This window comes from Camelus dromedarius, chromosome 3 (assembly GCF_036321535.1).
Source record: "Camelus dromedarius isolate mCamDro1 chromosome 3, mCamDro1.pat, whole genome shotgun sequence".
Taxonomy (NCBI): Eukaryota; Metazoa; Chordata; class Mammalia; order Artiodactyla; family Camelidae; genus Camelus; species Camelus dromedarius.
The window spans coordinates 27083620-27110313 of record NC_087438.1 but is presented as its reverse complement, the minus strand read 5'-3'; the positions used below and the strand labels follow the sequence as shown (position 1 = coordinate 27110313).

The 26694-nt window shown below is 42.1% G+C and overlaps 1 protein-coding gene across 3 annotated transcripts in view; it reads right to left on the bottom strand.

Moving 5' to 3' along the window:
- OSMR (oncostatin M receptor) overlaps window positions 1–26450 on the bottom strand; it is a 51581-nt gene extending 25131 nt beyond the window's left edge. The window contains exons 1-3 of one of the 3 annotated variants that reach the window (XM_031444234.2): window positions 26349–26450; window positions 12317–12402; window positions 52–224 (exon numbers count right to left, since the gene is read on the bottom strand). In XM_031444234.2, coding sequence (XP_031300094.1) covers window positions 52–224; window positions 12317–12389 — 246 coding nt within the window. In that variant the 5' untranslated portion in view covers window positions 12390–12402; window positions 26349–26450. Of the gene's footprint in view, window positions 1–51; window positions 225–12316; window positions 12403–26056; window positions 26140–26348 lie in introns of those variants that run through there. The other 2 variants (XM_064480228.1, XM_011000602.3) reach the window with 2 other exon arrangements.
- Between the last annotated feature and the right edge of the window lie 244 nt (window positions 26451–26694).

Genomic DNA, 26694 nt, shown 5'->3' with positions numbered 1-26694 from the left:
CAGTGTCAGAAAAGGATTTTTAAAATACTGAGCCAGAAGAAAAATACTTACCACCCAGATGACATTGGATGTTTTCATTCTGCTGATCTGTATCTGAAAAAGCATTTTTAATTCCTGGTAATAAGCAAGGCTGTGGACACTCCATTGTAAATTCAAATATTGATGTGCAGAATCAATGGAAACGTTCAGTGATTCAGGAGTTAATGGCAAAGGTTCAACCAAGACTGAAAGATCAAAATAAGATATGAAATAACATTTAATAGGAGTATGATTGAATAGTCACAGATAATTAAACTGCTCAATGTCATCGCTGTTTAGCTGGGGGAAATACAGCTCACATGTGCATCATAGAATTAGACACCCCGAGAAGTTAGAGGGGATTTAGAAGTCACTTGGTTGATGAAGAAATTAAGCCCTAGATGAATGAAATAACTGGCTCAACAATAACCAGCATGAACTGATAAATAGTTAAATAAAACAAAAGGATACTTTATTGAACAATCTAACTGGTTTAGAAATCTATAGCAAGGCTGAATAAAGAGAGAAGACTTTTTGTTCTAAATTTCATATTTCTGGAAATCAAAAATGAAGTTTTCATTTTCCAAGACAGTATTTCATAGTTTATTAAACAGCTATCAAGTGGGAGCCAACCCATCTCTAGACATTATTGCTTATATCTCAATGCATTGAACTTAAAACACCTCTGGTAAGAAATCACTGAATTCTTTGGATGAGACCAGCAACATACTAGGTAGGTACTTAGTGTGAAATAAAATCATCGTGACAAGGTTACTCGCTCAAGCAAGGAGCCGAGCTGGACAGACACAACAGACTCACATGAAATAACGAGAGAGTGCGAGTCTAGATAGCGTGGTAGGGTCTGTCAAAGAGGAGAGATTCAAACACAAAACAGATGTACCGAGGCCAGTGAGCTCAGAAACAGCCCGGAGAGAGGAAGGGCCCTGACGGAGTGACTGAGATCACTGCTAATTCTTGGAGAAGAACAAAGCACCATGTTTTACTTAAGTGGACGAAACACGATCTGGGATTCAAAAGGAACTGTATATTGCTGAATCAGCTGGCTTCATTTGTTGGTTTGAGGGGTCTAAAGTAAACTGCAAATAGTGCAAAGGTATTAGAAAGATTAAAACTATTGATAAAATCCATGATATTATCTTTTTATCTTCTTCTTCTTCTTTTTTTTTTTTTTTTTTTTTTAGTTCTTTGGGAATTTCGCCTAGTGATCTGAAACCCTCTGGCACCTAGTTTAAAAGATCAGGGGGTTACCTCCTGTGGAGACTAGCATGGAAGTCATCTCCAGTACTGAAAAAAATGTTCCCAAACTGCCATTGTACATGTGCAATTTTTCTCACAGGGAGGTAAAAGTGACAGCAAGGATGAGATTGAGCACGTATCAGTTACCAGGCACAGCGCTGGGTGATTTGCATATGTTGTCTCAGGTCCCACTGTAAAACTGAGACAGTAATTGTTTACAGATAAGGAAGCTGAAGCTCAATAAGCTGACACATAGCTATATGGGGTCTAAGTATGGATCTCTCTAACCCCAAAACCTGTGCTCCCCTTTAATGCACTGTCCCCCAACTGTTAAGACATGAACATCTTGCCAAATCAAAGGTCACATAGAATGGAATGTCTGAGAAGTATGCTGCATGGCTCCCACAGTGTCCTGCCAAGCTCAGGATACAGACGATAAGGATGGGGCTCTGGATGGAGCCACATGAGCTGAGAAGAATCCCTGGTGGATGCAAGCATGAAGTTCTTCATGTCAATGGTCCACATGATAGACAGATTCAGGATCCAAGTAAGGCATTATCCTTAGAATTCAGAAGAAAATATGAGAAAATCCATTGTATGGAAGTGAGATTAACAAGAGTGTCCATAAAATGCAAATTATTAGCCATCAATGGCTATCTACCCAGCTCTTGTGATGTTTTATACATGTGATGCTGGGGATGGCTAGAGTACAAACTAAAATCTCAGTATGGACTCCCATGACCTTGGATTTGGCAATGAGCTCTTAGATATGACACCAAAATCATGAGCAACAAAATAAAAAACAGATAAATTGAACTTCATCAAAATTAAAATTTTTTTCTGCAAAGAACATTCATTGTCAAGAAAGTGAAAAACAACCTATGAGATAAAACATTTGCAAATCACTTACCTAGTATCCAGAATACATAAAGAACTCTTACAACTTAACAAAAAGACAACTCAATTAAAAAATGGGCAAAGGACTAAAATGTGTATTTCTTCAAAGAAGACATACAGAATGGCCAGCAAGCACATGAAAAAATGCTCAACATCATTAGCCATTAAGGAAATGGAAATCAAAACCATAATGAGACACTTTCTTACACTCACGAGGATAGCTATAACTTAAAAAATGGAAATGACAAGCACTGGCGAGGATGTAGAGAAGTTAGAACCCTTGTATACATTGCTGATGGAGATGTAAAATGGCTTCAGCACTGTAGAAAGTATTTTAGGATTTCCTCAAAAAGTTAAAATAAAATTATCATTTGACCTAGAAATTCCACTCCTGGGTATGTGTCCCAAAGAACTGAGGGTAGAGACTTAAATACGTGTACATAAATGTTTGTAGCAGCACTATTCACCAATAGCCAAGAGGTGGAAACAACACAAATGTCCACCAACAGATGAGTGGATGAACAAATTATGGTATGTACCTATGGAGTGTTATTACATGGAATACTATTCAGCCATAAAAAGGAGCAAAGAACTGATACATGCTACAAATTAGCTGAACTCTGAAAACATTACACTAAGTGAAAGAAGCCAGATACAAAAGGTCACATATGGTATAATTCCACTGATGTGAAATAGCCAGAATAAGTAAATGTACAGAGAGGTAAAGCAGATTGGTGGTTGCCAGGGGATGAGGGAGGGAGGAATCGGGAGTAACTGCTTAACGGTTACTGGGTTTCTTTTGAGGGTAATAAAGATGTTTCGGAACTAGATAGAGTTTAATCATTACACAACATTCTGAATGTACTAAATGACACTGATTTGTTCACTTTAACCATAAAATGATTAATTTTGTGTTATATGAATTTCACTTCAATACAAATTATTCTTAAATACATGATCATGATAAAAATGTTCAAATAATACAGAAACTGGGTCCCCACCATCCTACCAACTCCACTCTCACTCCATTGCCAAGTTTTAATCCTCCGTTTTTCTTGATTTTCTCCTTATACTTGAAAAAAATCCTATTGAACTATGCACTCCACTTTATATTTTTTGAAGTACCTGTTATTTTTAAAAAGTGGTAAAGAGGAATAAAACTAAAATGTTAACAGTTACTATTTCTGGATTGTGAGGTTGAGTGACTTTAATTTTCTTTTTTATGCTTTTTCTGTATTTTGTGAATGTTCTTCAAAAAGCATGTATTACGTTTGTTTCCAAACGCTAAGTCATGTGCCCGACCCACAGTGAGGCCAAACAATACTGAAACATTGGAGTTTGGAGCAGAGGAAGGTTTATTGCAGAGCTGAGCAAGGAGAATGAGAGACTCCTGTCCCCGCAAAAATCGAGAACCTAAGGGTTTCAGCTGAGCATTCTGAAAGGCCAGTTGAGGGAGGGACGGACCAGGGTATGTGATCAGCTGCGCACAATTCTCTGATTGGTTGATGGTGATCATTTCTAGGCACCAGAAGGTCTGGGGGCTACGTGCCCATGAGCATCAAGTAGTTAATTTCTTCCTTTGGTGGTGATTTTTAGCATCTCAAACACTCAGCAAACATGCATGAACTACTATTATTATCTGGGTACCTCAGAGAGGAGCTACAGCAGAGGACATGGGGGAGGGCTCTGTCTCAGGAAGACCCCATGGGGTCCTTCTCAATTATAATTCCCCCCCCCCCTTTTTGATACTCCTCAATCTTGAGGAGATGTGTTGGACAAGAAGGGAAATGACGTTTTGGAGAGAGAGGTTATCCATCAACTTGGCAGAGGAATTCGATTTCATTCTCCAGTCCTGTTTAATCCTTCTTCAATCTTTCAGGGAATGGGGTGATTACCTCTCTGGCTACTTCCTGCTGCAATGGGGTATAGTCCCACCTCGATTTGGGGAATCGACACCAAGTTGGAAATATTCCCAAGTTCCAAGTCCTGGAACTGAGTCTCGTATAATTAAGATTTCATTCCCTGAGGAATTCAAGAGATTAAGCCTGAAAACCAGTCTGGACCTGGAACTCTAGGGGAAACTTGTTGCTAGTTGTCTACTTTTATCTGAGTAGGTTTTAATTTTTGATGTAGTATTTACATATATGTGTGTAAAACAAAGGCTATTGGCCAGTATACATGTCTCCTTTTTTTCTGCTAACATCTGATCTAAAGCAGTTTAGTGTCTAAAAATTTAATAGCTACAAGAGGAGACCTTGAGGTCATAAGGTTGCAGCTGCCATCTGCCAGCAGACACTGCTTTGAGAATGGCTGGTGGCATCCTGAGGGTGACACAGCTCAGAAAATTCGAGTTCTCAACAATATAGGAGTGTGCCTGAAATCATGTCCACAATGGCCACCTGGTTTTACCTTGAAAAGATGTATGAAACACAGCTACTCCTCAAGGCCAAAGATGTACAATGCACATCCAAAAGGCCATAAAACAGACTGGTTTGGTCAGTAAAGTTTAAGTCGAACCATGAATAAGCCAGAATGACTCCCCAATACCTCAAAATGTACAGATTTCCCCATCGTTTCCCTTTTTGATTAAATACATCAGTAGAAAGCACTGATGATCAAAATATCTGTCCCTCGATGCTGGGGTGGTGGCTCCCGCCCCAGGTTTAGATCATGTCCCTTGGTCCTAGGCCTCCTTTACATTTGCCCAGTTATCCACATTCAGGGAAAACTAATCAGATGTTGTGAACAGGCTCAGAGGTATGTTAATGGGTAAACACTTCATAGGCCATGCATTTGATCACTTATACCCAGTTGTCACACAAGCATCGTACATGTGCGTTTAGCAATAGACCTAAAGAAAGCACTGTTATACATCACGAGTAGTTACACTCTGACAATTTCAGACAGAACCAAAAAATTGCAACCATATTCAGTTTACTCAACCCTATGTAATTCATCTTTTTACTAACAATTTTATAAAATCAAAGTTTTCATTAGACTTTTTAATTAAGACATTGTACTCAGCTTAGCAGTATGATTTAAAAGAAACGCGTACTTGTCAAAAAGTCCTCTTTACGAGTCTTGTTGACAATGAAGCAGCTTTGCAAAGCATCAGCTTAACTATGAATGAAGAAAGACTTAAAAAGGCGGATTTACAATGTTTTTGACAAAGAAGCTTAAGATGCTGTGACATACAAGATTAAGACAACAACTAGAATTATGACTGGTAGCCATTATACCAGGACATATCAAAATTTCAGAAACTTTAGTTTCTAGAACGGCTGTGTTAATAACATTTATCCATACCGTATAATCTGAGGAGGTTTATCACTCAGTTGACAATGCTTCCCATGTAATTTAACATAGCACCCAATCCTAGTTAAATATTTTTCTCTGAGATGACTTAGGGGCCCTCTGACGCATCCCAAAGTTAGCTGAAGTCAAAAGAACTTTAATTGGAATTTGATAGAAAGTTCGTAAAAAATATCAAAAAGTTTCACACAATCTGTTAGCAGAAGCATTCTATGTAAACTTGTTTTCTTAACAGAGAGGAACCAAATCTAGCCCTGCATCCGCTTACTTTTAGTAACAAAATCCACTTACCTAATTAAGTTTAATCACAGCCCAAACATGCACAAAATTCCTTTTTAGGGCTCCCTTTCTATAAACTTTGCACAACTTTCTGTCTCCATATTAGTTTGTCCCTTATTATTTCCCATCTAGAAATAACCAGCTCTAGAGGGGAGGGTATATCTCAGTGGTAGAGAGTGCTCAGCATGCACAAGGTCCTGGGTTCAATCCCCAATGCCTCCATTAAAATATAATAATAATAATAATAAATAAATAAGCCGAATTGTCCTTCCCTCTTCCTCCCCAAAAGAAAAGAAATAGCCAGCTCTAGGAACAAATCACTTTTTCTTCCCCTTAACAAACTGCAATTCCATTCCTCATAGCTTTTTTTTTTTTTACTCCCTCTTTCCTACTGCATACTGAAATGTTTCCCTTATCATTTTTAGTTACATATTCAAATTATAATTCTCAACTTTTAAAAATCTTTATTTCTAGTGACTATTTCAGTATCTTATTTTGTTTGGGAATGACTGAGCTACTCAGCTATTCAACTATTCAATAAATTTTCATCATTTAACTAAATTTAGCACAACTCTAAAATTTCAAGTTACCAACTATCTGGAGGAATCATTTTAAGTAGACATTCCTAAAACATAGTTATTTCTAAAGAGTTCACCCAAAAGCTCTTACCTCATTTGCATTTAATTCACTTGTAAGAATTTCATCATACCAAGTTAATTTTTTTCTCTCTGCTGACAGACTCTGCAACAGAGACCACATGAACTTATCGACAGTAACTCTAGGTACAACAGAAGACATGTCCGTATTGATTATACCAACAAGCTTACGCTAGCTTTAATATCAGGTATTAATTTAATATTGAATATTTCCTAGATCATGTGAGCCTGAAATTTGTTCTGTTCAGCTTCTTTTACACTTAGAAGTATTTAATTTATAAGCAATTACTTTTTAGTCAATTAAATAAAGCTCACCTACAGGTCAATTTTTACATAAAAACGGACAGAACCAGAGAGCTCATAGCTTTTATGCTTGAGTTTTTTAAAAAAAACTTCTTTTTTTCCTTGAGAGACCAGGAAGATCATTTACATCTCAAAGGTATAGGAAGAGAAATGCAAATTCCTCCTCTGCTCTTACAAAACCCAACCATCGTGGTTATTTTCAGCGATTTTTTTCAGTTCCCAAATACCCATTTCAGTTTAAGGAGATAACAGTAAAAGACTATATATTGCTATATCTATATCTATATGTATCTTATTTGCTCACATTCACATGCCTTACTTTCAGCAAAACCAGGAAAGAACAGAATTTGGACTCAGGTACCGACACACCCCCACAAGATAAAAGCCTAAGCAATTGCAAAAGGCCCACTTAAATGTAATAGGAGCGCCATTAGGGGCTATTGTTCTCCAGATCTCAGGGAGTGCTGAGCCCACACAGTGTTATAAAAAACATTTTCTTTCATTTATGGGAGCACAGCTGAAGATCTCCCAGCTTTGCAAAATATACCCTAGGGGGACTATAGATGGAACAGAGCTCTGATCATCCGTACTTGATTGTGCACAGCCGGTGTTACCAAATATCAAGCAAACAACAATTCAAAACAGTCTCTGAGGGTCACAGTTCCCTAGCCCCCAAAAGGAGGATTCCCAACCAATAAATACCCCGTCAGTCCAAAAGGGGAGAACCCCAAACAATGCTCCATCAGAGATGAAGCTGAATGAATGACCAAGGCTAGTCCTAAAAGGAAAAATCCCATTTGATGCCCTGACACAAGCAAAGCCAAAGCAATAGGGAAGGATAAACTGGTGTCATCACAGGTTAGCCTTGTCACTCACCAAAGATGTTTCACCGGGCAGATGCAAGTACTCTCTCTCTCTCTCACACACACACACACACACACACACACACAGACACACACATGGTCTCACAAAGAATCAGGTGGGGTGTAGCCCCCAAATTCCACTTTCACTCCCAGGTGGAGGCTTCCAGAGTGGTCTGGCTCCCAAATGAGAATGGACACAGAGTATCTCACAGTGAGCCCAGAATGGCTCAATTCCCAGAAGAGAATGAGCTCAGGTGGAGGAGGTAGAATTTTCTATGCTGTGCTAGCTCCCAAATGATACAAACAAAAACGTAAACAACAAATAAGCTACGGTCACTGAGACAGAAAGTCAGAGGATGTGCAGTCTCAAAATTCCACTTCCACCCCCCAGAGGGAAGCCTCCAAACAGATTGGCCCAGCTCTCGAAAGAGAACCCGACCCAGAGTGGCTCATAGTGAGCCCAGAGCGGCTCACTGCCCAGCCTGTGCAAGCTGGAGCCACTCACGCCAAGGTGATACCAAATGTGGACCGCAGCTCCAAACAATTCTTGGCTCCCAAAAGCCTCATGCCCTGGGATGGCCAGTGCTCCAGGAATAGTCCCTCCCAGTTCCCTGGAGCAAAATGAGCTCAGGCAGCTGCTGGGGACCCAGGGAAGGGGCCGTCCCTGGCTGGGGTTGACCTGCCGCGGGCACAGACTCCTGGCTGGCTTTGCTAGAATTATTACCAAACATGCGTGTCTGCCACACAGTGAGGCCAAACAATACTGAAACATCAGAGTCTGGAGCAGAGAAAGGTTTATCGCAAGGCCCAGCAAGGAGAATGAGACTCCTGCCCAAACAAACCCCAAAGTCTTGAAGGGTTTCAGCTGAGCATTTTTAAAGGCCAATTGAGGGAGGGGTGGCCCAGGGCAGGTGATCAGCTGTGCACAATTCTCTGATTGGTTGATGACGGTTGAAGGTGAACAATCCTTAGGTGCCAGAAGGTCCGGGGGCTACATGCTCACGACCATCAGGTAGTTAATTCTTTCCATCTGGTGATGGTTTTAGCCTCAGGAAATATGCATGAGCTACTATCATCTGGATAGATAACTCAGAGATGACCTACAGCAGAGGCTGTGGGGGAGGGATCTGTCCCCCACACCCCCAGAAGGCTCCATCCGGTCCTTCTCAGTTATACTTTCAGAACCATATACTATGTTAGATTTTAAAAGAAATATTCCTTTAAGATATCTGACTCATTTCACCATGGTGCCACTTCAGAATGCATACTTTAGTCTTCTAAGTCAATCTGCACCAAAAGGCTGGGTCCCTAGTTATCATTCCAGTTACACTTCCCACGGAAAATTAATAAATTAGCATTCTGATTCTTAACAAGTTTGGGCACAGTGAATCATTTATCAGGCCCCACTCACTCGAAGGTAAATGAAGTAAGTTGGAATTCCTGAACACTCGAAGCCCACACAAGGTGGTCATTTTCTATTGTTATTTGGCTAGGGATTTTATCTCCTTTGTGAATAAAATCTCTCAATTCTTTAAAGGCAACAGGTGTTATTCATCCTCTTCCTAAACCTGTATCTTCCAAGCCTAATTCAGTTGACTAAAGGGAGCTTTGGAAAGACGAAAGAGCAGATCCCTCATGGAATCGGGGGTGAAATCTTTTTAATAACTGTGGATCCAGCAGCACCGGAGAAAGCAGGGTGTCTGGAGAATCACCCCACCTCGCCTAGCCCTCCTTCCATCTCCCCTGTATGGTCGTTTGTTGCTGTCGGTCTCACTCTAGATTCAAACTTCCTGGAGGACAGAGGCCGAGGCTTATGCACCTTTGAATGGCCCCTTGTCCCCAGCACTTGGCGCCACATCTTACCCGTGGTAGGTGTGGGAATTCAAGGACAGCGCAGGATCGCCACGCAGTCTCCAGGGTGTTCACCAACGGCTTGTCCTTCTTGGGGGTTCTCTTCTCCCCATGGCTGCTTTCCTCCCCCCGTGTTTCAGCCCTGGTCGCTGCATGCTGTCCCAGTCTGCCCTGTGCTGCCTCCCCGCAGACTGTGGGCTGAACAAGGTGGGACGAAATCTTACTCAGCTCGTGGAAACCAAGACTAACACACCTGTCACAGGGCAGACACTCCGTGACTGGTGCTGAATGAGTGAGTCACCGTGTGTACCAACTCGACTTCTGGAAGCTCAAGAGAGCTACTGTGTGATGCTTCAGATGAAAGGGGAACTCTTTATATTGACATATGCTCTCGGCGAGCTTCGAGTGACTCAGGTATTTGATAGACAGCAGTCAGAGATGGCTGGGTCAAAAGCAACCTAGGACGGCCTTGGGAAATTGTGGAGAATGCCCTGGAAAGGCAGACAGGTAAAGGGCCCTTGGAGATTGTTCAGTTTAATCCCAGATGAGGAAACTGAAGTTAAAAAAAGGGGAGTGACTTTCCCAAGGACACACAACCCAACCAGAACCCACTGCTCTTGGCCCTTGGGCCAAGTCTCTATAACACTGTACCACAGTGTGGCCAAAAAGGGCAGGCTTGGAACCAGACAGCCCTGGGTTTAATCCTGGATGGTCCTCCTACTCTCCCCACCCAGTTTCTCTGTCTGGTCCCAACACTGCTTAAAGAAGTAAACTGCGGTCCATTATGAGATGGCAGACCATGCAGCCATTAAATATAATGTTATCGCTAGAAGAACATTTAACATCAAAGGTAAAAACTCACATCATGGGTGTGATTGTCTTATTAAGACTGATTGTCTTAATAAGTATATATTAAACTTATTAAAGTATATATACTTTACTTAGATACAGTTTAATAATTTAATATATATACACTTTAATAAGAATATATACTATAATTTCCTAGTATATATATTATACTACACATAATATATATACTTTATATGATATATACTGTATTAAGTATATATACTGTAAAAGTATATTTTATGTACTATATAAACTTTATATTATAGTATATAATATTATAACTTTATGTATTTATGTATTATATTTATATATTATACATTATATATTATACTTACATAAGATTTATATACTTGTATCTTATATTGTAGTATATGATCTAATATACTCCCAGTATATATAGTATAATTTCACTTCTGTAGACAAAAAATCTACACATTCACATCTCTGTCTCTGTCTGTACATCCATACACACAAGAGACTAGAAGAAAACACATCTAAATGCTACAGTCATGATCTCTGGCTGATGGAGAGGTGAGCCAAGGTTGACGGGAAGTGAGTCTTGGCTCTGTCTCACTGGTCGGGAGAAGCTGGCATCTCAGACCTGGGAGATTGAGTGGGATGCCCACTGGTTTAAGTGGGCATTTAGTAGGTACTGCGTTAGATGCAGCAGAAATTGAGACAAGAAGTGCAGGTGAGCAAAAGATGGGATTACTGAGCAAAGCAGTCATGCTTAGCTGAGAAAGCTGGAAGTAGAAACAAAGACTGGAGGAGAGAAAAACAGGTAAATGCAAGTCTGATCTAGAAAAAGGAAGCTGAGAGGGGGAGCAGCAGAGCCTGCTCTGAGAACAGAGTCCCTTTTAAGCAGAGGCACACAGTAAATAGTTGTTGGATCAGATAATGAGACTTCATTAGGGAAGTGAGCTGGGCCAAAAGCTTGGAGTTGCAAGTCTGGGATTCTCTGGGTCTCCTGGAGTTGGGGCCATGGGTCTGTCTGGGAAGCAGAACATTCTGATGGTACAGATCACCCACTCAGCCCGGCTGTGTCATGCTTAGATTTTAGCAAGTGAGGTCAATAGAATGAGAAGTCATGAAACCGTAAAAGTAGCATCTTTTCAAGTGCCCTGAACCAAAATAAATAAATAAACCCAGAACCAAAGAATATCAGACAGAACTGAGCCACCAGAACTATCAGAGCAAAGTCTCCCTTTTATTTCCAAATAGCTTTTCAACAGAGTTTAAAGGGAAGTAGAAAAATCCTATGGCTATTTCTTGCAAACATTATTTTCAGGAATCCATGGACAGGAATTGTGTGAGTAATTACTACGAGCACACGACTGTAGCCTCTGTTACAAAGGGAGTACACAGCAAAGAATAAACATAGAAAGAGGAAAATGTAAAACTTTACCAAACACAGGTGAGAGCGGCATAAACTTTGTAAACCAACAGGAACTCTCTCAAGTCTCAAAGGAATAAAGTACCCATAAATATTTTAATGGTGTTAAATGCTCACTGACTTTATTTACGAAGTTGATTTGTGGTAAAATAACTTCACTGGAGGAGTAGCTAAGTGACAAATACTATTTCTTTACCCATAAACAGCATTTCAGCACTTAGCATTAATCATCTTGCAGGTAATAGCCTCTCCATGAGTGTAGCTGTGGGACATCACAATTTGTTCTAACCTTGCGGCTAACACTGGTCAGGCATCCCCCATCGCTACCCAGCAAACACAGAAGGAGCTCCTCTGGTAATGGCCATGTACCATAGATTGACCATGAAATTCTACAGGATCAGGTCCACTGGCAAGTGCCATAGTGACCAGTGCACTGACCAGGAAATCAGGGTTAAGGGGAAACTTAGTTAAATGAGCCACCAAGATCAGGAAGGTCAAGACTAAGGTGGTCATTGCTACTCACCAATTCCAAGTAATTTCCAAAGAAGAATGACCTGTTCAGCTTTCTCCAGAGCACCAATTACCTTGTTTTTCCCCTTTGTGATTTTTTTTTCTTTACCGTTCTTTCCACATCTTACCTTCACTTTGGTAAGCTCTCAAGGACAGCAGTGCCAAGAGGAATGATGTCTGAAAGACTGCAAAGAGGGCCATAGGTTCTGGTTTTCTGAAAAAGATAAATTACAGAGAAGAACAATTTTATTTAATTTTAGCTGTGAGCAGATTTCTGTGAACCAGTTGTGGAAGACAGTGGCATTAAAGGATCCCATTCTCCCGTCCTCCCTACATCCATGTCCCCTGTCATGTGAATTTGGAGTCCCCTGGCCCCCCACCATAAGAGTCTATTCCCCTGCCCCATCTGACTTGCTTTGGCCCATAAAGGAGGCAGAAGTGATGGGGTTCCAGCTTGGAGCCTGGGCCTCAAGACACCTTATGTATTTCTCTTCGCTCTTTTGTGTTCCCAACTTGGACACGAGAAGAACATTTCTGGGCTATTTTCCTGGACCCAGGAGCAGAGTGAGCAACACAGGAGGCAGAACTGAGTCACCGGAGCTGCTCCAGCCCGGGGCCAGCCTCCAGCAGCCAGCAGCCAGCCACACCCAGCTTAGAGCAGATGTTCCCAGATGTGCCACTGAGGCTGTGTGGCAATAGATAAAGCATCCACTGACTTCCTCAGACCAAGCAAAGGTGGGTAAAGAAAGAGAAAATAGACAAACACAAGGTAAATACTTTTAAAAATGGCCATAGTCTCAGAAGAGCCAAATTTGAACTAATTCTTTGTGAGGGAGTCATCTCCATTCTTCCCTCATTAAAATTTCACCTGAGAAAAATGAGCACATTCATTCAGGAGACAGTTTCATTGTTCAAAATAATTTCCGGGTTTCCTGGCCTTGGAAGAGGGTTGTAGACTACAGGCCAAAGCACTTCACTGAATCATCAGGTCCTTTGACCATGGGACAATCTGAGGGCACAAAGAATGAGCCTGGATGACCTCAAGAAGGCTAATATGTTCTCAGCTTAGCAACAAACGTGTTAGTCAGGGGAAGCGCTGAATTTCACTTTTCTAGTTCAACCTCTGAATCATCATGGAGAGAAGCAACAAAAAATTCAAAGTCAACTTTTGCCTCTGTCTGGTCACCTGGGCTTCATCAAAAGCTAGAAATTCAGTGAACCAGGTCACCCACTGTCACTGCCCACCCCCTCCATTTTCTTTAAACAGCGTTTTACAAGACATGGGGACAACAGTGAAGACAGGAAGAGGGTAAATCAAGCCATTCAATGATGGTGGTCAAACCTGCTTACATATGAGCCAAAGTCTGCAAACAACAGCTTTTATTCCTGTTCTTTTAAGCACCGCTGTCTGCTACTTCTGTTTTTGGTGACAGGTCATTCATACTGCGCTAAAATCTCTCCTGCCAACTTCAGAAACGTTCCTGTTACAACTGAATATCAAAGCCAGGAGGGCAAACTGGTCCAAGAGAAAATGGTTTCTGCTCAGAACCAAAGGGAGGGCAAAGGCAAATCCAAAGTGAGACGTCTGACATTCACCGTGCATTTAGACATCCATCCCATCCTCCTGAAATTTATGTCACCCGAGGAAAACAAAGAGCCACCACTGTGAGGAGAGCTCATCCCCTTGATTCAGAAGCAGGTGATTCAGTGGGTGAGATGCATGTTGTCTCGTGTTCTCTGCCTGAAAGACTATTTAAGATGTTTCTAAAAACGTGGCATTCTAGTAAATCAAATACTTAACATGTTGCAAAAATTAAACAAGTCATGGGGCAGAGAAACTTAAAACTAGAAGTTAGAGGCAACCTACCACTTGAGGGTAGCCAGAAACTACAGAATACAAGTTGTGGTAGAATGAAATTGAAAGATGTGAGTGTTTACGAGGGGTGAATTTCTAGGGTCTGGGTATCTCAGGACAGTCTTTGAGCATCACCGAAACAGTCTTGTCTGGAAGCTGGCCCCTCCCCACCGTCTCACCCCTGGCAGGTTGTGAGGCTGAGGACCTTCGCTCCAGCAGCCACTCACATTTCCTGGTTTTCCTTTGATCAGTTCTGAGGGGCACAGTTTTACACATGCTGGATGGGTGGCAGCTGGAACACAGTGGTCACTGCCTGCACAGAGCAAAGTGACTGTGTCTAGTGTTGTGACCAGGCAGCCGCCCTCCTGATGTTTCAGGCCTCAGACACTTCAGGACTTTTTGCAGAAGCCCTGCGAGTCCTAGCTGCTGTCTGAGAACCTTCTGTAAAACCAATAAAGTTCATCAAAACCTGCAGAATGAGAGTCAGCAGAGGGATGAACATCCCAGAGAGTCCCGTGGAGCCCTCTTTGGGAAATGCTGCAGGAACAGTTTCCTGATGGCACAGAGCCTGATGCTGTGGGGAAAACACAGACACCAAGGGCTCAAAGCCACCTGCTTCCAAGCCCCAGGTGACTGCTCACAGCCCGTGTGGCCCCTCCCACATCGCTTCCATCAGTCCTCCTCGAGTTATCCTACTCGGAGTGCGGCAGCTGTCTCCCAGGAACAGAGGTGAGGGAGTGGACTGTGCAAAGATCCTGGGGTGGCAGAGCGCTGGGCACAGTCAAGGAAAAACATGGAGACGGGTGTTGGCATAAGCCAGGAGGTGAGTGATGGGAGATGAACCAGAGGGCACACAGGGAGGGAGAACAGACAGGGAAAACACTTCAGAAACTTTGGCTTCTACTGAGTGAGATGGGAGCTACTGGGGAGTTCTAAGCAAAGCAGTAACATGGTCTGACTTATACTGGACAGGAAGGAACCTCTAATGAGAAGATCCTGAAGGTGGCAAGAGTGGCAGGAGGGACAGCAGGCGGAGGTCACGGCAATAGTGCAGGGGAGGCTTAGACCAGGGTGACGGCAGGGCAGCGGGAATGGTGGTGAAATTCGAGTGAGATTTTAGAGACAGAGCTGGCAGGATGTGCAGGGTGGTGACAGAGTGAGACGTCATAGGTGGATCCAAGAATTTTGGCCTGAGCCCCTGGAAAAATGGAATCACCATTAACAGAGAAGCAGAAAAGTGATTTAGTGGGCTCTGTCAAGACCCAATTTACGACATGTTATATTTCAGATGCTTACTTGCTGTCCCAGCAGAGATGTCAAGTAGCTCGCTGGATACATAGTGTGGAGTTCGTGGGAGGGGTCCTGGCCGGGGTACATACCCCAGCTTCCTCAGTGCACAGGTATAGTACTTAGAGCCATAGGCCTGGATGATCTCCAAGAGCACAGACAGAGAAGAGAGAGAGGTCCAAGCATGAAACTCTGGGGTGCTCCACACCCTACTCTACATCCCATTATGCAGATTGAAACTGGCCCAGGATTAGACCAGGCCTTCCTACGTCACCCGAAGGGTAAGGGCTGGTGAGTCCCTCAGCATCAGCCGGCCACGTGGCACGTTCTCCCCAGACGCGCTCAGGGAGCACCAAGCAGTGGCTGGTTTTTCCTCCAAACCTCTGCTTCTGGCCTGGAAGAAGCCACCCAGCCTCTTCCTTCATTCAGCAAGCTTTCTCTCTCCACAACTTTGAGTGAGGAGCATTGCCACGTCCAATTTCCAGCAGGAAAAGGGAGTCAGGGAGCAGCAGAATTCAGAAAGGAAAAGATGGGTCTCCTGTCTCATCTGCACCACTTCTTGGTCCTTTCTCAAACCTGTTCACTTCTATTTTTCAGGTCTTCTCCATCATTGTCCACCATACTGCGAGCTGCTTGAGGACAGGCCTGGATCTTACTCCCCGCTGTCTGCCACAGTCCCAGAACATGCTGCTACCCAGTCAATATCTAATAAATGAATCAACACTTGTACTGATTTTCTTACATTCTCTCTTCTTTGCTTTCAATTTTATTTTAGTTCAAATAGATTCCTTTTCAGGACCTTCTACTTTTTCTGTGGCCAAATATTGCCTAAGTCAGAGTCTTCCATTGATATTCCTTCTTTGGGGAGAAAAAGAGAGGAAGGAAAAGAAAAATCACTCATTCATTTTGTAGAACTTCTCATTCAAACAGTGTCTCTTTGCAAAAACAAGACGCCCTGGCACACCCCTCAGTGTGAATACTACCTGTGTAATGAAAACCCAGCTTTTGAAAAGGATGTAAGCCTGTCCTTTGTCACTGGCACTTCTTGTTCTGTCATTACTGAAATATTTATTCCTGGGAAGTTTCTCCACCATAAATAACCCCCATGAGAAGCAGCTTAATCAGTCACTTGCTTCCCAAGAACTTGGGTGTGTTGCCAAACTCTTCAGAACTGGCTGGGTGCCCTGATGATGTCATGTGCTAATACTATTTTGAAGAAAGAAGCTGTTCAAACAGGACGTGTGCTCGGCTGTGTGCACCTTGTGAAAGAATTCTATGTGCAGACAAAAGTTGCATGTCACTTCCTGGAGGTTCCCCAGATTTCTCAGGTTCGGTTCGTTTTGTTTCTTTTTGAAGAGCTCTGCCACTTGTCTTCGGGAGCCCCTTTGAAAGGGCCTCCACCATTACAGCATAGGATTGATCACCCACAAGGTTTCGCTGCTGTTCCACCACTACTTCCTCCTCAAGTATCTGTCACGGGGGCGGTGGGGGGGATGCCCCGGGTCCAAGCACTTCTTCCTTGTTCTCTAAACCTACTCAGTTAAATATTCTACCAGTTTTGTAAGGTCAGTCCTGCTTATGAGACCAAACTGGCTCACATACAACTAATTTCCTTTTTTAAGCAATATTCAATTAAGGAGCCCTGGAATTTGTGACTTCCTCTAGGATTAAAGCTGAGTCTCTAAGTGGTGTGTGAAGTCAAAGAAGAAAATGGAAAACCTGGATCCAAAGACTATTCTGGGCTCAAAGAATACATAGGAATTCAGTAAATACTGTAAGATGATATTTCAAATCATTTAAGAAAAGATACATTATTCTCAAAAATGGTCCTGGAATAATGTACTAGCCCAGACATGTGTGGGAAAAAGATGCTGTAATGGTCAAGTACAGGGGCTCTGACATAAGACTACTTAGGGTCAAATCCCTACTCTGGCACTTAATAAGTTACCTAAACTACCCAGGCATCGGTCTCCTTTTCTGTAAGCTGAGAATAAATCACCTGCTTCACAGGATTGCCATGAGGACCAAGTGAGATTATGAGAGCCTACTTAGAGTAAATCCAATTAATGTTAATTTGATCATTCTTGATATTGCTTCATTTCCGTCAACAAAATAAAGTCCAGGATGAATAAAGATACAAATGCAAGACCATTAAATTTACTAGAATAAACAAAGAACTCATACAACTCAACATCAAAACAGCAAACAACCCAATTAAAAAATGGCAGAGGACCTGAATAAACATTGGTCCAAAGAAGACATACAGATGGCCAACAGGCACACGAAAAGATGCTCAGCATCACTAGTCATCAAGGAAATGCAAAGAAGATCACAATGAGATATCTTCTCACACCGTCAGAGTGGCTATCATCAGGAAGAACACAAATAACAAATGCTGGCGAGGAGGTGGATAAGAGGGAACCCTGTGCACTGCTGGTGGGAATGTAAATTGGCTCAGCCACTATGGAAAACAGTATGGAGGATTATCAACAACTGAAAATAGAACTACCGTATGAACCAGCAATTCTACCTCTGAGTGTTTACCAGAAGAAAATGAACACACTAACTTGAAAAGATATACACATTCCTATGTTCACTGCAGCACTATTTACAAAAGTCAAGATACAGGAGTGACCTAAGTGTCCATCAATAGATAAATGGATGTGGAATATATATATATATATATATACACACACACACACTATATATATGATGTGTGTATATATATATATATATATATATATATATATATATATATATATATATATACACACACAATGGACTATTATTCAGCCATAAAAATAATGAAATCTTGCCATTTGCAACAACATGGATGGACCCAGAAGTTATTACAATAAGTGAAATAAGTCAGAGGGAAAGACAAATATTATATGATTTAACTTACGTGTGGAATCTAAAAAATAAAACAAATGAACAAATATAACAGAAACAGAGTCACAGTTGCAGAGAACAAACAGGTGGTTGTCAGATGGGAGGGGCTAGGGTGGAGAGAAATGAGTGAGGGAGACTAAGAGGTATAATCTTTCAGTTACAAAATAAATGAGTCACAGGTATGAAATGTATAGTGTGGGGAAAAGAGTCAACAATTACAACAATTGTAATATCTTTGTATGCTGACTAGACTTATTATGGTGATCATTTTGAAATGTATAGAAATATCAGATCACTATGTTGTGTCCTATGGACTATCTATCATAGTGTTGTAGGTCAATTATACTTCAAAAACAAACAAACCAGTAGAAAAAGAGGTCAGATTTGTGGCTACCAGAGGCCAGGGGTGGGGGAGAGGTAGGGGGATCTGGATGAAGGTAGTCAAAAGGTGCAAACTTCCAGTTATAAGATAAATGCATGCTTGGGACATAATGAACAACATGATAAAGAGAGTTAACAGTGTTGTATCCTATTCATGAAAATTATTCAGAGAGTAAATTCTAAGAGTTCTCATCACAAGGAAAATAATTTTTTATATTTCTCTAATTTTGTATCTATATGAGTGATGGATATTCACTAAATATTGTGATAATCATTTTATGAAGGATATAAGTCAAATCACTATGTTGTACACCCTAAACTTAGAGTGCTGTATATCAATTATACCTCAATAAAAATGGAAGAAAAAATTACTAGAATAAAACATAGGTGAATATTTGTGTAATCTGTCTGAGCATGGTATGAAACCAGAAGCAATAAAGACTGTTACACTGATTAACTAAACATTAAAAAAATGTTAGTGCTATAAGTCCAGAAGCCAACTGGGAACAATAGTTTCAAGACTTATGACAAACAGTTACAATCCCTAACATATAAACAGCTTTTAGAAATCAATTTTAAAAAGACAAGCCAACTCTGTAGAAAAACTGGCAAATGACATGACTGTACAATTCACACAAAAAAAGGAAACTTCAATAACCAGAAAGAGAAAAAAGAAACTGGACACTGTCACTAACAATTAAATATATGCAAGTTAAAACAGTAATTGTGTATGACTCTTAAAATGGTCTTAATACCTCGCATTGGTAAGAGTCTAAAAAAATAGGTATTGCTACTCATTAATGGCCAAAAAGCACAACCTTTAAAAAGGTAAATCTGGCAATATCTATTAAAATTTTTAGTATGTTACCTTTGATACTATTTCTGTAATTTTGTCCTCAGTTCATGGTAATGTTGTTTTTATTGAGGATAAAACAAAAACAATCTAAACATCCATCAAAAGAAAGTAGAAACTTTAATTATGGCACATTTCCATAAAGGAATACTATGAAGCTGTTAAAAAGGATGAAATAGAATTATGTGCTAATGTGGAAAAATGTCCAAAAAATGTTGACTGAAAACGTAAGTTTCAGAAGAGTGTGTGCAGAAAACCACCTCTGGAAGAGAAGTATGGCAACTGTATAGCTGTGCTACTCAGAGTTCCCGTTCAGAGTCACAGCACAGCTGACTGACAGCCTGACCCACTGTCACCTTCCGACCCACTGCACATCCACGCCAGAGCCCCACAGTCCCCCAAGGCTGCTTCCAGACAATGATCAAGCCAAGTCTCCTCCACCTGACATGGGGATCCTCTCATAGACAACCTTTGACCAAAGCCTCCCCGTCCCGGGCCAAAACTTTCCCAGAGCTGCCCTGCAGCTGGAAGCTCTTCCTTCTCAGTCTTCCTTCTTTCCCATCCCCTTTCACGGGGGTCCGACCTGCAGTGGGTTTGAAGGTGCTCTCTGCCTGTTCTTGCTCCTTTTTCCCTTTATCCCTCACAAGTGCTCTCCCCAAAGCTCTCTTGCACATCTATTTCTACCTTGCTTCCTTCTTCCTTCTATTTGAAGGATCCACACTGGCCCTAAAAGACATAACCAACTACAAACAGTTACCAAAGCGTGGGTAGGGGAAGGAGGGTGAACAGGATGAGGGAAATTATGGATAACTCTGGCGAGAAGTTCTGCCACGTAAAGCCTTCTTTAAAGCACGTGTGTGTGCACGTGTGTTTTACATATATTGGGTTCAGTCTTGTAAAAATAGTGGCGATTCCATTATTTCTGCACTTAAGTCATATATTCCAACAGGGTTAAAGGAGTCAAAGTGTTTTTGTGATTCAAATCTGCCCATAGTTGTCACATGGACCTGCAAAAAGGTTGGTATTGTTTAGGTACTGTAGCATGGTATTGTATTAGGTATTGTTAAGTACCCCATGAGGGGGTTATGTGTTTCTCTATAAAAAGTGTGATCTCTCAAGTCCTGAGAAAATGCAGGCACTTTACTAATGCATTTTCAAACACAGAAAGTAACCAATGTCCTTTTGGACAGATGGGCACACTAGGCATTATGAAATTAACTTGCTCAAAGTCCCCTGTTAAGAAGACTGAGAGTAGAAAGATGTGACTAAGAGATAACGTGATGTGTGTGCAATTTACTCACAGGAGAGCGTAGCTCCTGATGATTTACACCTTCTCAAGAGCTGGCACGCACTGCGTTCTCACACAGTGGAACCACATTCCATGCTTTCCAAGAGTTCTTTTTATCTTACGTTTTCCAAGTGTTCCTTATGTCTTAATGTTTTTCTCTTTGCTAAGACACTTGTAATCTTGGCTTTCCCATTAGTTGACTTACACTTCATATTCAGACTGAATATATTTTATGGGGCTGTCTTCATTATAAGTCAACAGCTTTAAATAATCCACATAGTTCATTGTCTCAGTGATTTCAGATCTAAGAATTTGTTATTATATTTGGTGCTCTCACTAACCCTCTTTCCTTAGGAAAAAGAAGAAAAAGAAAGAAGGGAGGAAGGAAGAAAGGAAACAGCAAAACTATACTTCAGTTCTTTAGTATATAATATTAAAAGAAAGCAATTTACAAGTTATACCAGTCACATTTACCCCAACAGGAAATACTATCACTAGCAGCATAATTTTAAATGCCAGTAAGAGACTATATATTCAAAGTGTGGAATAAAAATCTGCATTTAAACAAGATCCCCAGGTCATGCACACACACACTGAAGTTTGAGAAGCTCCACTATATTCTATATTTATTACATGTTCTTGTCTCCCAGGACACTACCGATACATAAAGGAGAAGATTTACTGGGTGCTGTTCTAAATAGAAACACTGCAGAGCCCATAGTAGGACAGAAGAAAAAAATGAAAACCACTCCAGCTAGCATGTACCGGATGCTAACTCCCGGCAAGGTGCTTTGCAAAGTGATTTACATGCATTTATTAACTGAATCTTCACAACAGTCCTCTAAAAGAGATTCGATTATTATTCTCGTTCAAAGATTAAAAAAAAAATTAAGGCTAAGAAAGGCTATAATAAGTAACTTGTCCACATTGACATCCAGAGCTTGAAACCAAGTGAGTCCCTCCCCAATCACATCACACTTCTTTCTCCATGGGTGGAGTTCATATTAGAATGGACATTAAGGCATAAATAAATTACTGACAATTTTAAATCCAAGAAAATCCTAAGAAAAATTCCAACAGGATTTTTTTTCCCATTTCTCCCATCATTCTTTTTTTTTTTTTCTTGGTTGAAATTTATTGGAGTATTGTCAGTTTACAATGTTGTGTCAATTTCTGATGTACAGCATCATGTTTTAGTCATACACATTACATACATATATTCATGTTCATTAGAGGTTACTATGAGATATTGAATGTAGTTCCCTGTGCTCTACAGAAGAACCCTGTTGTCTGTCTATTTTACATACAGTAGTTAGTATCCCAACAGGATTTTATTAAACTTGACAAGATATGTGTAACGTTTATACAAAAAAGAAAATGTATGAGTACCATTTCAAAAAATGTTCTGGGGGTAAAAAGCACAAATATATACTACTAGATGTAAGAGCACATCATCAAGCTGCAGCATTTAACACAAGTGGTACTGGCAGAAGAAGAGATAAAATAGACCAACAAAACAGAACAGAGTCCTGAAACAGACCCTTGTATAAATAGAAATTTATTTTACTGTAGAAACAAAATTTCAAATGAGTTGGAAAAAAGATGGATGATTAAATAAACGGTATTGGCTCAACTGCTTAAAACTTAAGAAAAAAGTTACATTTTACTTTTACTTTATATAAAAATCTGATATTTTAAAGAGCTAAATGTAAAAGGCAAAATAATGGAAGTATTAGAAGAAAATAAGATAATTTAAAAAATAATTTTTAGACGAAAAAGACCTTCTTAAGCTGGACAAAACACAGAAATCATGAGATTGCAAAGTTGATTACACAAACATTTAAAACTTCTGTGCCGCCAAAGATAGTTAAAACCAAAAGCATCATAAATAGATAAGCAAAATGTGGTATATGCATACAATGGAATATTATTTAGCCTTTAAAAGGAAGGAAATTCTGACACATGCTCCAACATGGATAAACCTTGAGGACATTTTGCTAAGGGAAGTAAGTCAGTCAGAATAAGACAAATACTATACGATTCCTCCACTTGCATGAGGTGGCTGGAGTAGCGAAATGCATAGAGACAGAAAGTAGAATGGTGATACCACGGGCTGGGCAGAAAGGGAATGGGGAGTTACTGTTTAATGGGTACAGAGTTTCAGTCTTGCAAGATGAAGGGTTCTGGAGATGGATGGTGGTGATGGTTGCACAGCAATATGAATGTACTTAATAACACAGATCTATCTGTACACTTAAAATGATTAAAATGATAAATTTTATATTATGTATTTTACCACAACAAAATATTTGGGAAAAAAGAGAATTACACTAGGAAAAAATATTTGCTTCAGCTATAACAGACAAAGGATGAAGATTCCGAATACCCAGAGAGCTTCTGCAATCAATAGAAATAAAGGAAAGCAACTAATAGAAAATTGAGTGCAGGACATGAACAGGTAAGTCACAGGAGACAACCTGACCCATAAACATTTAGAGATGTTCAACTGCAGTAGTGCAATCGGCACAGTGCAAATTAAAATGCCTTATTGGGCTTCATTCATGTACCAGATTTAAAAACTTAAATTAAAAAAAAAAGATAATAGCTGGTGTTAGGAAGGATGAGGGAAACTGATTCTCATGCACTGCGTTTAAATTAGTATCTGGGATGGGTCAGTGGTGCAAGCTAAAGGGTTTTTATCTATCATGATGAAGAATGGACAAACTTTTTGACTCAAGAATATCTCTCCTAGGATTCTATTCCACAGAAATACTCAGGCTTAAGCACAAAAATGAAAGCACATTCTTTCCTGAAGTCCTGTTGCTAATGCTGAATGATTTTAAACAACCCAAATGTCCACCAATTAGGGAAAAGATTTATCAACAGTTCTACTTTAAATAATAATAAATAAGAATAAATATTTCTACTTTAGAATAACACATAGCCATTAACAAAAGAGGGACGTACAGACGTGGAAGATCTCTAAGACTTGGGAATGAAAACGTAAGCTGCATGATGATAGTAAGATCTCACTTGCATACACTAAAACATAGTGTATATACATATTATGCCAATGGATAGAAAGAAAAAATATCTGGGAATGGTAGGTGCCCACCTGAACCTTTCTTCTTCTGAGTGGGAGTAGGTGGAACCAAGGTACTTCTACATTTTATTCCATACATATTCGCTTATTATTTGTATGATTTTTAAAGCGTAAAATGAAAATACAGACAACCTTGAGTAAATTAATGCTGAAAACCAACAGCAGGTCATGAAAGCAAGGACACAGCTGCTGGAAAAGAAGCACTCGCTTTATGCAGCTACCAGGAAGCCTGCTTGGAGTGAAAGGTATTTTCACAGTGTTCTATTTGTCTTATATTCCCCCATTTCACATTTTTTGTTTTTCAAATCAAAGTGCACTTCCTTCCCCAGGGAAAGGAGGGCCAGGGGTCACTGTTCCCGTAAGTGAGCAAAATGACACTCACTAAGTTTTCCTTCTATCTGAGCCAACAATGCTCCAGCCCAGTTCCCGCAAGGAAAACACACTCCTTCCTCTTGTCAAATCGCATTACCACCCATCCCTCTTTCAAAACCATGATAGTCTTTCTGATGGGGTGCCTTTTTCAGGACAAAATGGTTACCAGAAACAACAGAGCCTCTGGAACCTCTGTGCACCCCTGTAGGGGTTCCTGGTCTTTGGGGTTAAAGAAACCCAGTGTGTAAGTGTTCTCCTCAGTGTGGCTTCAGTCCCTTTTGGACACCTAAGACCAGCCCTTTTCTCTCAAGGTGGCCTTTGATACAGAAGGCTTAGACACATTTGCTGGGACCACAGGAGGCAGAACTGGAACCACAAGGAGGCAAGTTACAGCTGAGAGTGAGCTCTGTCCAGCAATGAAATGCCAGGTGGTGAGCTTCCTGCCATTGGAGGCATTCTAACAGTACTGAATGTTATCAGGGGAGATGCCAAACTAAGCATGCCCTGAAGATTCTGAGTAGGTAGCTGAGGTTGGAGTCTCGTGCTTTGAAACTCTCCAAGAATGATTCTGAGACACAGAAGTTTGGGAACCTCTGGCCAGTATGACCGTTTGGGGCCCATCAGCTTCTAGTCTCTGAGTGGATTTTAAAGCATCCCAGGAGAGAGACAAATTAGGACAATAATGAAGCACAGGAAGGGGGTGGGTGTCACTCCAAAAAGGGTCCTTGAGTTGGAGGCACAACACAGATTATAAGCAGACTCCAAAACCAAATCCTGACTCTGTCCCATGCTAGCTGTGTGACCACAGACAAGTTACTTGACTTCTATGGGCCTCAGTTTTCTCACTGATAAAGAGAATGACAAAACTACTACCTACCTAACTGGCGAAGCTTAAACAGCCCAGCATACGTACAGTACTTAGAACAGCGCCTGGTTCATAGTAAGTATGAACCATTATTATTCTGCAGAGGAGGAAATGGAGCCTGAGGCCATAAATTAACTTGACCCTAACCCCAAAGTCAGTTTAGATTTGGGAATAAGACCCAAAGTGTCTTATTTAATTTGAGCTAGAAGAATTCCCACATTCAATTCTATCGTATCCTCTGCCTATGATGACGCCTCTTGAGTTGGAGAATAAACTTGTTCAGAGTCTTGTCGGTTAGCAGGCGTCCTCGCTCAGTGGCACCTAGCGCTGTGCCTCCCACCACAGGGGCAGGCAGGCAGGCAGGATGGATGGATGGATGCGTGGGTGAGTGGATGAAGGACAGGCTGGGAAGGGCTCTCTGAGGGGCAAAGCCCTGGGCTCCGTGATGCCAGCGCCACCTCGGCCAGCTCTACGGTCTCAGAGGAGTTCTTGAACCCCTCCGTGCTTTTTGCCTAGGAGAGATTTGTCTATAAAAAGGTCAGGGGTGGGGCGGTTACAAATGCAAGGCTCCCACCGCTCAACCGGCCAACTCGGTGCCCCTTCCATTCGCGTGGAGTGTGTCCCAGGCACCCCCGCATCCCGGGGATTTCCCGCTCTACCTGCGTGAGAGCGCCTCCCACTTCAGGTGTAAGGGGGAGAGGGGGTGGAGGAGACCGCCGACTGCAAGAGGAGTGGCTCCGTCAGGTGAGTGGAAGGGGCGTGGGAGGCGGTTGGGGACAGCAATGAACTCCCATGGTGGAGTGCTGGGAGAGAGGCCAAAGTTGATCAAATGGGAATTGTAACTCAACAAACATTCCCCGACTACCAGAGACAGAGGCGGTGGGGCGGCGAACGTAAAAGCAGGGTAGGGGCCGCCGCGGTGGCCCCGGCAGCGTGCGCTCTGGAGAGAATTAGCATCCCTGCGTTACGCACCAGGTAGGCGGGCCTCGGGCGAGACCCCTCAAAGCGCCGTCTCCGGGCAGAGGGAACCCCCGAGCCAAAGACGCGGGGCTGAGGCTGCGCCGAGCAGAGGAGCAGGCGGCTGAGCTCCGGTCCGCGTCCAGCCCGGAAAGGCTGGCAAAGGTGTAGGGTTCTTCCCCGTGTCCCCGGGGTTCGCCGTCGGAAAAGCCAACGAGGGAGGCGGGGCGCGGGAGGGCCGAGCGCGGAGGCCGCGGCCGGCAGGGGCGCGGAGAGGCGCTGGGCGGGCGGGCGGCCAGGTACTCACCCAGCGGGCAGAGAGCTCCGCGAGCCGGGCCGACTCTTCGGCGGCGCGGCAGCAGCGGGTGCGAGGCCGCCGCGGCAGCAGCGGGTGCGAGGCCGCCGCGGACGCGTGTGTGGACGTGCAGGGCCGGCCCCGCGCCCGGGCTATGAATCAGCTGCGGGGCGCGCGCCCAGGGGCGGGAGTTACGGGAAAGCCGCGGGGGAGGGCAGAGGGCTGAGGACTTTTGCAATTTCCCGTCTCGCTGCGCTCTCTTGGCCCTCCTGGACCCACAGGAATTCGCCTCCTTGGGGTCCGCGGGAAAAGCGGGTGGGACCCTGCTGAGGTGCGGCCCCTGGACTCCGCGGCCTGG